Below are 11,320 nucleotides of genomic sequence, written 5' to 3' on the forward strand. Positions count from 1 at the left end.
CTGAGGTCACAATCTGTTGTCCCTCAGGGCTCTGTGAGTGAGTTTCCTCTGGTTTCCCACACACTCTCCTTTCACTGTTTCATGTCAGGATCAATACAAGCATGTCTCATTATGTATCATATCACATGACCTGAAATGTGTGGGTGCTTGTAGGCATCTTTAAACATTTTACATTCCAACACACTGAACTGACAATTCCGCCAAAATCATGACTCAGCAAAAGTTTGTCAATGAAACATGATTAGAGGCTCACATCTCCACATGATTTGGTGACTTATGATGCGCCAGAATATGACATGTATCAGTTTATCTAATGTCAAATTTACCCTGCTGTGAATGCAGCTATGTGTTGTTTGAACCATGGAGTTATGATAGAGCGCTCTGTCAACAACAAAATGCAACAAAGAACATGTTGAATCTGTTGTTTATCATCACAGTGTCGCTGTGTGTCAAAAAATACAATGTGAACACAACACAGATGATCAGATTAGGTTTTGTGTATTCAAACAAACTCAATAATGAAGTATGACATTTTTAACTGGAGGTAAATGTGATGATACATCACTACAGTACTCACAGTGTATAGAGGATCAGTCGTCTTTACAAGACATACAAACAGTTTGAGATCAATCAACACTTAGTCGTACATTAAACATTAAAAATGGACATTACTTGCACTTTTTAACAAAAGTATAGGATAAAAACTGACCTAAGAAGTGGGTTTTTCAGTAAAAGGGATAAACACACTGATCTTAGAACAGATTATTTTTAAATTATCACATAAGTGAGAGAAAGTTCACTGTGACAAAACATCCACAAAAGGAGTTAGGATTTTTGATAAATTCAAAATCATCAGTACCTATCAAGAGGTAATAAATCTCTCCATGCACAGTATTGTACCAACACATGATGTGCAGTGAGACATAAAAGTATCACAGGAAAATTGTGACATTAATCAAAACTTGAAAGAATAAAATAAAATAAAAAAATAAACATTTGGATCTAACAACAGATCAGTTTTGAGGAGTACATTATGACAATATGTCTAAAAAATACCAGACATTTCAATTTTCTTTTTACTGTGAACAATCAAGACATAACAAATGTTACCATAGCAATATAAACTTCTAATACATGAAGTACAGTGAGATATAATAATAATAATAATAATAATTTCTGATGCAATCGGATTTGGTTCATGCAACATGCACGATAAGAAGTTCTTTTTCTTAATGAAAGATGTTGTTGTCATTTCCTCAGGAAAACACACAAAATAAAACCTTCTGTATAAACAGAAGAACACTGTAAAAAAAAAAAAAAAAGTAATTTTACAGCCAATGTTCTGTAATTTTTTTTTTACAGATTTTTCCTGTTTTCCAATAAAACAATGAAATGCTAGTAGATTTACAGATATTTTCAGTAATTTTAGGTTTTATATTTAAAATTACAGTTAATTAACCATAATTTAAGATTACATTAATATTATGTTTTTTAATGACAATTTATTGTATTTGTACATATTTAACTCTAATTTTACATACAATTTTCTGTATGTTTTTACAGGTTTACCACCATTTTCGATAAGACAATGAAATAACTGTAAATTAACAGATACTAGCAGTAATTTAAATATTTACCTTTAGAATTACATGTAATTACCAATAATTACTATGATATTTAAAGGTAAATTAACATATTTCTTTCATAGTCAAATGTAATTTTACATAAAATGTGATGCAATTTTACAGATCTTTCTTGATAATGAAGAAATGTACGTAAAATTACAGAAATCTGTAGTGTTTTCCATAAAATTGCAGGTCATTAAGCATGTGTGGTTAAGGTGATTTTATGGTTTTTTTTAGAGGTAATGAGTAGTATTTGTACAAACACAAAAGTAATTGACTGTACATTACTGTATAAAGACAACTTAAAGTAGAAAGTTTTAGAGGTGTCTGTCTGTCTCTGTTCCTCTGTCTGTCTGTCTGTCTGTCTGTCTGTCTTTCTGTCTCTGTGTGTCTCTCTCTTCCTCTGCCCTCTCTCTCTCTCTCTCTCTCTCTCTCTCTCTCTCTCTCTCTCTCTTCCTGTCTGTCTTCCTCTGTCTGTGTGTCTCTCTCTTCCTGTCTCTCTTTCTTCCTCTGCCCTCTCTATCTCTCTCTTCCTGTCTGTCTGTCTGTCTCTCTCTCTCTCTCTTCCTGTCTGTCTGTCTGTCTGTCTCTCTCTCTCTTCCTCTGTCTGTCTGTCTCTCTCTTCCTCTGTCTGTCTGTCTTTCTCTGTCTGTCTGTCTGTCTGTGTGTGTCTCTCTTCCTCTGTCTGTCTGTCTCTCTCTCCCTCTGTCTGTCTGTCTCGCTCTCTTCCTCTGCCCTCTCTCTGTCTTTCTCCCTCTTCCTCTGCCCTCTGTCTGTCTGTCTGTCTGTCTGTCTGTCTGTCTGTCTGTCTGTCTCTCTTCCTCTGTCTGTCTCTCTGTCTTTCTGACCCAGTCAGCTGATCAGTTAAACTGATATTGATTTTTAGGGGTCTTTTTATGTATGTGTGTATGATTATTCATGTACATTTACCTTTGAAGAAACTCCATTGTGGCCCTGAGTTCCACTGGGTAGTGCATATTGAAGATGTAGAAACACATGAACATGCCAACCAGTGCGTCGGTGAAGCTCTTCAAGTTATCCATCATCACCTCCTGGTCTGCTGCCACCATGAAAGCTGTTGCAGACAATGGACTCTGTCCTGTGAAAAAAAAAAAAGTCATCAGTAAATCCACCCATTTAAATGCCTCTATTTGCATGTAGGGCACACACATTATATTGGTTCTCACTTACCACATACAACAATGCATGGTGTGGGTGGCAGGTGTTCTGTCTTAACCTCCACAGCGATGCATGTTCTGTCGACCATGTGGAACATTCTTGCACGATCCTCTTTGAAGTGTGAGAGTAGCATCAATACCGCCCCAGAGGGTCCACCTCCAGCTTGGATCTCTGCTCTCTGTTTTGCAGCTACGCTTGATTTCTCCAACGGAAGAGACTGAAAATATTCCAGGACTCTGGCCAGTTTTGAGGCCATGGCCTCCTCAAATCCCTCATTGATATGGACACCAGTCAAGAGTTTGAAGTGTGCCTTCATGCCTACAAGTGAGAAGAGGAGAGGCCATTCTTCAGTAAGGGCCTGGGTGTCCTTACCAGATATTATGTCGTTTCTCTGAGATATGAAGGTGTCTGAGATTAACTGTTCTATTTGTTTTTCATTCCTCTCATTTTCCAGGAATATTTTTTGCATGTCTTTTTTCTTTTTCATCTGTGCTTCCACATTCACAGGTCCAGATTCCCACTGAATACAGCCATATGAGTCTTTCCATTGCTTCTTATTTTCTGGTACAGTGCTGGTGTCATCTGGGATGATCCTCTTCTTACCCAGCGCCTCATTTCTCTTGTAGTTATCAACTCTGCACTGGAGTTGTTTTGTAAGAGAATGATAGCCGCTTCCAACAACTTCACCTTCTATGACGTCTTTGAAAGACTCTGGGTACTCTAGGACCTTCTTCCGTGCAACTTCACTTAAGTCCTTCTTTGCTGGTGTCTTGCAAGTGGCAAGAATTTCAGCTGTAATAATGCGAATCACTTCCCTCCTTTCTCTGGCTGTGGGCCACTCTTGATTGTGTAATTTCTTCCTTAAAATAGCTGGCAGCATGTTCCAAGGGACTTGAAAATTGTAGTGCCAGTCACTGCCCAGTTGTCTAGTGGGACTAGAGCATTCACTACCAGATGAAGAGGAGATTCGGCTTCCAAATGAGGTTCGAAAGGCTTTCCGTTGCTTCTTATTTTCTGGTACAGTGCTGGTGTCATCTGGGATGATCCTCTTCTTACCCAGCGCCTCATTTCTCTTGTAGTTATCAACTCTGCACTGGAGTTGTTTTGTAAGAGAATCATAGCCGCTTCCAACGACTTCACCTTCTATGACGTCTTTGAAAGACTCTGGGTACTCTAGGACCATCTTCCGTGCAACTTCACTTAAGTGCTTCTTCGCTGGTGTCTTGCAAGTGGCAAGAATTTCAGCTGTAATAATGCGAATCACTTCCCTCCTTTCTCTGGCTGTGGGCCGCTCTTGATTGTGTAATTTCTTCCTTACAATAGCTGGCAGCATGTTCCAAGGGACTTGAAAATTGTAGTGCCAGTCACTGCCCAGTTGTCTAGTGGGACTAGAGCATTCACTACCAGATGGAGAGGAGATTCGGCTTCCAAATGAGGTTCGAAAGGGTGTTTCTGGAGTTTGAGGTGTGCCTGGGCTTCCAAATGAGCTTCGAGAAGTACAGGGTATGTTTGGGCCTGTAGTGACCCAGAGTGTTTCTTGAGTTTGAGGTGTTCTTGTGAAATCCTGCTCCATGCTTGAAGCTGCATCACTCTGAGCTGAGAAGACACCTAAAAAGCACAGAGACATACATAATACTGAATAGTAGACCAACAATGGCACTGGTGGCAATATACTCATATTACAGACTGAGCCTTGACTTACTTTTAACATGTGCAATAAGCTTCCTTGCTTGAATGGGTCTGAGCACACCTGCAAGGTCATTTATCTGGACAAGTTGCATATCGTCAGGCGTTTCCACCCCAATGTCTTTGAGGATATCCATAATGGGTTGCAGTGTAGCTGGCGTGCTACACATTGGTAGTGCTTCTTGAACAAAAGTGGCTATGTCATCCATGTCTAAAAGGGGGCAATAAATGACAAGTGAAATGAAAACATATTTACAGATCCAAAACACTATGCTTCAGGGATATTACTTTCATTGCAAGCAGACTGTATGCAGTCAGTGGATAAAAATCAAGACACTGATCAGCATTGATGCAAAGCATATCCCTTGCTGATTCTCCAACTTTATGAAGCCCATACTCTGGCATGTAAGAGGATGAGTGTGGTGTCACAAGAAAATACACATTTTTGTTTTCTTTCATTAGTATGAGCTAAAGTTGTCCAAATTCCACAGATTCATCATTCTTAAGGCCCAGAAAGGAACCCTTTCTATAGAGAGTTCCCTGATAGCGCACTTCTGTGGATATAAAGTTGGGTGTGACCAAGCTCTCCTCAACAGCATTGCGTACCTTACTGCTATACAACGGAGCATGGTAAGGGGAGGAATCCTTCACTTGCAATGCTGGAGGAAAGAAGGAGCTGGAGTTCATTTAGGACTGCAGTAGCTGGTGGTTGTTTGCAAGAGATTTACAAACATTTTTAAAGTTTTGTGTCCTCCTCACACATCGTTTAAAGTACGAATGCTTGCTCTCAAACTTCATTGTCCACAAGCGAATGAGTGGGCCAAGCCTCATGATCAGAGATGGGTAGTGAAGGAGGTAGTGATGCTTTGGTTTAAGTTTTTCAGAGGGAAATAGATGCTTCCTTGTTTCAAGATATTCTTGTATGTGGACCTGAAGGAAACTGACTTGGCCAGCAGATATCTTGGGCGCACAGACTAACTCAACCACTTCCTTTAGCATTATAACTAGCTGCCATACCTGGTCCTGGGTGTCTTTGATTCTGTCCCCAATAATGATGGGAAGAAGTCTCAGCAAACACCAATTCTCAGCTGCCTGCCTGCCCACCAACCTTAACCTCAGCTGCTGGTAAGTCATCCATTTCTTTACCTTCACAAAGTACTGAATGTAAATGGATAGGTCATAGGCAACTACTCCTTCAAACATGTCATGGCCTATGCACGGTGGAAGGCCTGGCTGACACATATGAAAATACTGAAGACCATTGAAAAGTGAGTCAAACTTTACTCCATTTACAGTTGTTGTCTCACTGTCTTGTAGTAGCTGCACTGCCTCTTTGTAACTCTCAACAGTTCTCACTGGAAACTTGACACTCACTTTGTCCATGTCCTGTCTGGGCACCAAGCAGTACCTACAACAGTGAGAGGAGGTACTGAAATTTTCAGCATAACCTCCAATGCAGTGGGATCCCAAATTGTCACCCTCAATGCATAAGACTGTTGCTCGTACAGTATGACCTGAAGAAGTGACAAGCCCATTATCCTCTACCTCTCTCAAGTCTGAGAACAAATGGACAATTTACCAACTCACTTTTGGAAAGATCGTGACCTGAGATGTGCAAGAAGGTCTTTGAAATCTGTGCACTGTTTCTGACAACTTATGTTCTCACATGTATATGGTCCTTACACAATGTCCAATTCTGACACAGATGGGTTGTTATGGTGTCTATAACAATGCGTTTTAAAAGCACTGTATTTGACAAACACGTTTGCAGTCAGCAACACAACATGGAAATTGGGCATTAGCTTCATGTCTATGTAGCAGTTGGTGGTCTACATAACATTTTACTGATGTTAACGAAAGGCTACAGAAGCAGCATGGAAAGACCTTCGCCATTTCGCGTTACACCAACAACTGTAGGCAATAAAACACACTTGAAACTTAAGAGACTTGTTCACACCAGAGAATCTGGTGAAAATCTTACCATATATTATTAGCAAAACGCGTACTTACATGAGTCGAATGTAACTGGCATGGAGATACCACTGAGCAGCAGCGCGGTTTTTTGCTACTTTGGATGGATGCCCTTGACCAGCACAAAGCTAGTGTGTGCAGTAGAAACAGTGTTACAATATCTACTCACGGTCACCAAACATACATTTCAACATGAAATTAAGCTAGAAAGTTTATAAACGTTACTCATTGTGTTCGCCACGTGTGTATCTAAACAGGGAACAGGGTCGACACATCCGTCCGTTCTTGCTGCAGCAGCTTGGTTCATGCAGAGTTCACCTCAAAACAGTAGTTTGAAGACTGAGCAGGCGCCGCATGGATGGAAGAGGGGTAACTGTGCTTAATCCTTTCAAAAGAGAGACAGTAGCCTGTAGCTCTGACTGTTTCTCTGTGCTCCGCGTTCACGTGTGCGCGCTTGCGCGAGACCAGCGAAAACATGCCCAAGTCTCTACATGTGTTTACATCACGTGATACGTGCACCGTACAGCAGTAACCACAGAGTTAAAAGATAATTTGCACTACGGTCTTTTAGCAAAGGACAGCCCAACATGTCTGAAGACTTTGAAATTGAGGAGGAACAGCATTTCTTTGTTGACAGAGATAATATGTTTGCTGACTTGACAGTCATTTAAGCTAGTAGCAGGTGCTGTGTCTCTCAGTGTTGCAGCCAATTTAGATTTGTGTATGTTTGTGTGTGTGAATGTGTGTGTGTTTATGGTAGGCACTATGGTTGCTATGGGCTACCTGCACAGCTGTGGGCATAGGTGGTGATCAGTCACATGTAGGTTAGATAGGGGAGTCACAGCTGATCAGTGTCAGGGACGTAGTCAGCAGACGTATTAACTCCGTAACTCAATGAACAGTCCATGAAAAAAAAAATTTCCAGCAGATATCTTAGTTACAACATGATTGAGGTAGCAAAGCAGTTTTGTGTTGCTATGTGAGGTATTTATTCAGTTTTGGGAAATTACGATGTTTAGAAAGCACAATCTCAGGGAGCGCCATGATCTGTGATGCATCCATATATCAAATGTGCACACCGTCCCCTACCGTATTAGATGGGTAGCACCATGGTCAGCACGGAGCTGAAGAAGAGCTGCTACTGGCGTCACTCTCCTGCGCCACTCAGATTGCCAAATCATTTTCGAATTATGGGCACTATATTGCAGGACAGACCACGAAAATGAAATAGCAATGTCCTCTTTGTTTTCTTTTTGATTATGGCATAAAATGTGCAGTCTTGAAGAAGAAAATGCAAATGCAAATAGATTGATTGATTATTCATTTTATTTATAGTCAAATAATGCAGCCACATTCTTAAAATGAAAAAGCATTTCTGCAAATGCATTTTAATTTAAATATTAGTCACGATTTGCTTCCATACTCAGGACACCTCGTATCAGAGTTGTATTACCCCTGCACATTTTGATGGCTTCTGGACGAAACCAGGTCCATCTGTCTCCAAAAGTTGTGTATAGCACCTTGTATCTTGAGAAATTGCTTTAACACTTAGCTGCTATGCTAACGGCTACTATGAGAGCACGGTCAGACAGAGTAATGCAGTGAAACGAAATGGCAATTCTGAGTATCAGACTAGCAATGCATTGAGTTGAGTATGTGCAGTAAGCTCACACTGCATAATCAAAACTTCTTGATAATTTAGTATACATGCGGGCGTTTCTTGCATACATAATCCACATACTATGCAGCTGAAACACTACATCCTCAATCTGACATACTTAGCATGAATAGTACATTAGTAATACAGTATGATGGACAGCATGACAGCTCCTTAAGTAAAGCCAAAACATCTCAATCGCCCCCTGGTGGCTGGCTGTAGTATAGGACATAAAGTCCACCCTCTCCATGTTGTCAAGTGGAACATGGGCCAAACTCAAAAAAACTTCAAGTACACATAATTTATTTATTTATTGTAGGTATGTAGGTAGTTCTTATGCTGATGTTACTTATAGATGAAAGATGTTTCTATTTCCAGTTTTGCCCTGCAATTAATTAGGGCAACTAGGTCTAGTCAAAGTAACTTACTTGTAGAGCACAAGAGCAGCTGCTGAAGAAGCTACTCAATATTTTGGACTTGCAGTATGGACAGTACAACACAAAAGTTATAAATATCACTTTAAAGGATAAAACTAGTGTAGTGTTTACTTATTGTAAACATGGCCTGTGAAAAGAGCAAAATCTGCAATGCTTTTCTGTTAATAACTATGGTCCATCTATCCACCGCCAGAAATATATATTTCATATCATGTAACTATTTGAACTCCATGGTATTCAAAAATAAAACAAGTCACAGATTTGCAATTTTTCTTTGCTCTGCACAGCTTTTTCTAAACAATATTTTTCAAGATAACATACTGATGATTACTGTATGATTATACTGCGAGTGTCATGTTTTGAAAAAGTTTATCATAGATTGTTGCTCATGCCCATGCAGTAGAATAGGAGGGGGCTTTCCAGTGTTACTGGATGGGCAGGGCAGGGAGCTATCTGGTTTCTGCTATTAGGGATTGTGACTGAAAACATGTATTTTTAATGTACTCTGCTGTTTTCCACTGTCCAACGAACATTTTTAAATCTTGTAATTCTTTAAAATTACAGATTAATACTGTAAATGGGCAGACATTTATTGTTGGTTTAAGGCATTTATAACATTTTTATACATTATTTTTCAGTCATTGTACATGAAAGAACAGTATTTAAACTGGAAATTACTCTAGATAGATGAGGCCATTCCATGAAAAAAAAATACTAAATACCCTTAATTCACAGAGATTGGCCTTAAATGTAGCTATTTTTGATGTATTTGTAATGGATTTAGCTTGTTTTTCCACTGTCCAATGGTTGTTTTTTAATATACTAATTCTCCAAAATGACAGATTAATACTGTAAATTTGCAGATATTTATCTTATGAACCTACTTCATTTTTATACGTAATAACTTTGTTATTGTACATGGAAAAAGTATGAAAAATAGTATTTTAACATGAAATTACTATAGATAGACTTGGCTGTTTCCTAAAATAAATAATATATACCGTGAAATTAAAGAGCTTAATCTGAAAGGTATCTGATTTTAATGTTTTTTGACATAATATGTATGTTATTTTACAGTATAATGGGCATTTATCAACTATAATATACTGTATTTTAATTAATTTTGACTGTAACATCAACTCTGTATTTTTACAGTTATTGTCTGTAGTTCTGTGATACAGTTATTTACTGTAATTTTACGGTATCCGTTTGGAAACTTTGTTGCCAGTGTTTTTACCATTTTTTTTTTTTTTTTTTACAGTTTCTTAAATACTGTAAAATTACAGAGATTAACCTGAAGGGTATCTGATTTTAATGTTTTTTGACATATGTATGTTATTTTACAGTATAATGGGCATTTATCAACTATAACATACTGTATTTTAATTAATTTTGACTGTAAAAATCTACTCTGTATTTTTACAGTTATTGTACGTAGTTTTGTGATATGGTTATTTACTGTAATTTTAAGGTATCTGTTTGGAAACTTTGCTGCCAGTGCTTTTACCGTTGTTGTTTTTTTCATCAAATGTCAGAATTCAGAAGAATTAATTTCCAGTAATCTTTGACCAATATGGTCATCTGAGTTTGTCTGGTAGTAACTCCAGTCTGTAGGTGTCTACCACGGCCTCCAGAGGGCGCTGTTGACTGGACTCTGTTGTTTGGTGATGCTGGTCTGGACTGTGGCGCTCAGAGGAGAGAAGTCAGCCTCTGTCAGGTTGTTATCAGAGGAAGACTGCAGCTTGTTGAAGTGGTTCAGCAGTCTTCTCTGGGACTGTGTCTTCACCTGCTCTTTGGACAGGAAGTGTGTCACCTGTTGGACACACCTGGAGTAGCCCTGACCGACAGCTGCTGAGTCCACAGCTTGATGCTGCTGCTGCAGCTGTGTCAGGAAACACACTGTCATCTCCAGGATGTCTGCCTTCTCCAGCTTGGAGTCTGGCTGCTGTTTGAGGAACTCTGGACCCAGGAGAGACTTGAGCTGCTCAATGCTGCTGTTGATTCGCTCTCTGCGTAACTTCTCCACCAGAGGCTTTCTGAGCTGCAGGAAGAAGAACAAAGTCATTAATAAACTTATTCTGGAGTAAATTGTCAGCATGAAGATTTATTAACAATATTTAAATGTTGTTGGATGTTGAGTTTACCTTGTGGGTCAGAGTGAGATGCTCCTGAGAATTGGTCATTGCTGCAGTGATTGTAGGTGCCATGTCTGGATCTGTGTGCTGTAGAGGTCTCTGTAGAGAGAATCTGATCTGTGCTGGCTTCATCCCTCCTATTTATAGTCCCCCATCTTCATATCAATGTGTGGGTCTGGGTATGACTGGACTTTCTCACCGTTTTCAGCCCATCAGAGTGCCGCTCAAAATAAAAGGGAACGCTGAGCTGCCACATGCTCAGTGGTCATATTAGACGAACAGATGGAGGACGGGATCAATGACCGTAATGAATCACACGTGCACTGGACTGTGGATTCTATATACAGTCAAAGTATAAAAATCACTTACATTCTGTAGGGTACAAATCACTGAATAGAAACATCAGTGGAAAAATTATTTGTCCGTAACATGTCTGCAATACTCACTGAAATCCTTGGAGGTGATTAAAAGTATATCATCTGTATCCGGCTGTATCCGGCTCCAAAACACAAAAGCATTTAAATATACGTTTTGATCCCAGTTGGATCTTTGTCAGGTTAAAATAGTTTTGGTTGCCACACTGATATGTGCACCAATAGCCTGACAGGCTCTATGATGACAGGTGGTGAT

General features: G+C 39.4%; 2 protein-coding genes across 2 annotated transcripts; both read right to left on the bottom strand.

Moving 5' to 3' along the window:
* Positions 1–1,677: 1,677 nt before the first annotated feature.
* LOC144464683 (uncharacterized) lies at positions 1,678–4,990 on the bottom strand. Its single transcript, XM_078172478.1, has 3 exons — positions 4,507–4,990; positions 2,817–4,412; positions 1,678–2,724 (listed from the first exon to the last, which is right to left on the bottom strand). The coding sequence occupies exons 1-3, from the start codon at positions 4,697–4,699 to the stop codon at positions 2,552–2,554; spliced, it is 1,962 nt and encodes a 653-aa protein (XP_078028604.1). The 5' UTR covers positions 4,700–4,990; the 3' UTR covers positions 1,678–2,551.
* A 5,098-nt stretch (positions 4,991–10,088) lies between these two features.
* LOC117256744 (transcription factor HES-5-like) lies at positions 10,089–10,837 on the bottom strand. Its single transcript, XM_033626362.2, has 2 exons — positions 10,700–10,837; positions 10,089–10,596 (listed from the first exon to the last, which is right to left on the bottom strand). The coding sequence occupies exons 1-2, from the start codon at positions 10,820–10,822 to the stop codon at positions 10,174–10,176; spliced, it is 546 nt and encodes a 181-aa protein (XP_033482253.2). The 5' UTR covers positions 10,823–10,837; the 3' UTR covers positions 10,089–10,173.
* Positions 10,838–11,320: the final 483 nt, after the last annotated feature.

Source organism: Epinephelus lanceolatus, chromosome 1 (assembly GCF_041903045.1).
Source record: "Epinephelus lanceolatus isolate andai-2023 chromosome 1, ASM4190304v1, whole genome shotgun sequence".
Lineage (NCBI taxonomy): Eukaryota > Metazoa > Chordata > Actinopteri > Perciformes > Serranidae > Epinephelus > Epinephelus lanceolatus.

Excerpts from the sequence above, each read along its gene's own strand:
- LOC144464683 (XM_078172478.1), bottom strand. The coding sequence starts at position 4,699 with ATGGATGACATAGCCACTTTTGTTCAAGAAGCACTACCAATGTGTAGC. Across the intron at positions 4,413-4,506 it reads GCTTATTGCACATGTTAAAA|GTGTCTTCTCAGCTCAGAGT; the intron begins GTAAGTCAAGGC and ends TGTGCTTTTTAG. Across the intron at positions 2,725-2,816 it reads ACCATGCATTGTTGTATGTG|GACAGAGTCCATTGTCTGCA; the intron begins GTAAGTGAGAAC and ends TTTTTTTCACAG.
- LOC117256744 (XM_033626362.2), bottom strand. The coding sequence starts at position 10,822 with ATGAAGCCAGCACAGATCAGATTCTCTCTACAGAGACCTCTACAGCAC. Across the intron at positions 10,597-10,699 it reads ATCTCACTCTGACCCACAAG|CTCAGAAAGCCTCTGGTGGA; the intron begins GTAAACTCAACA and ends TTCTTCCTGCAG.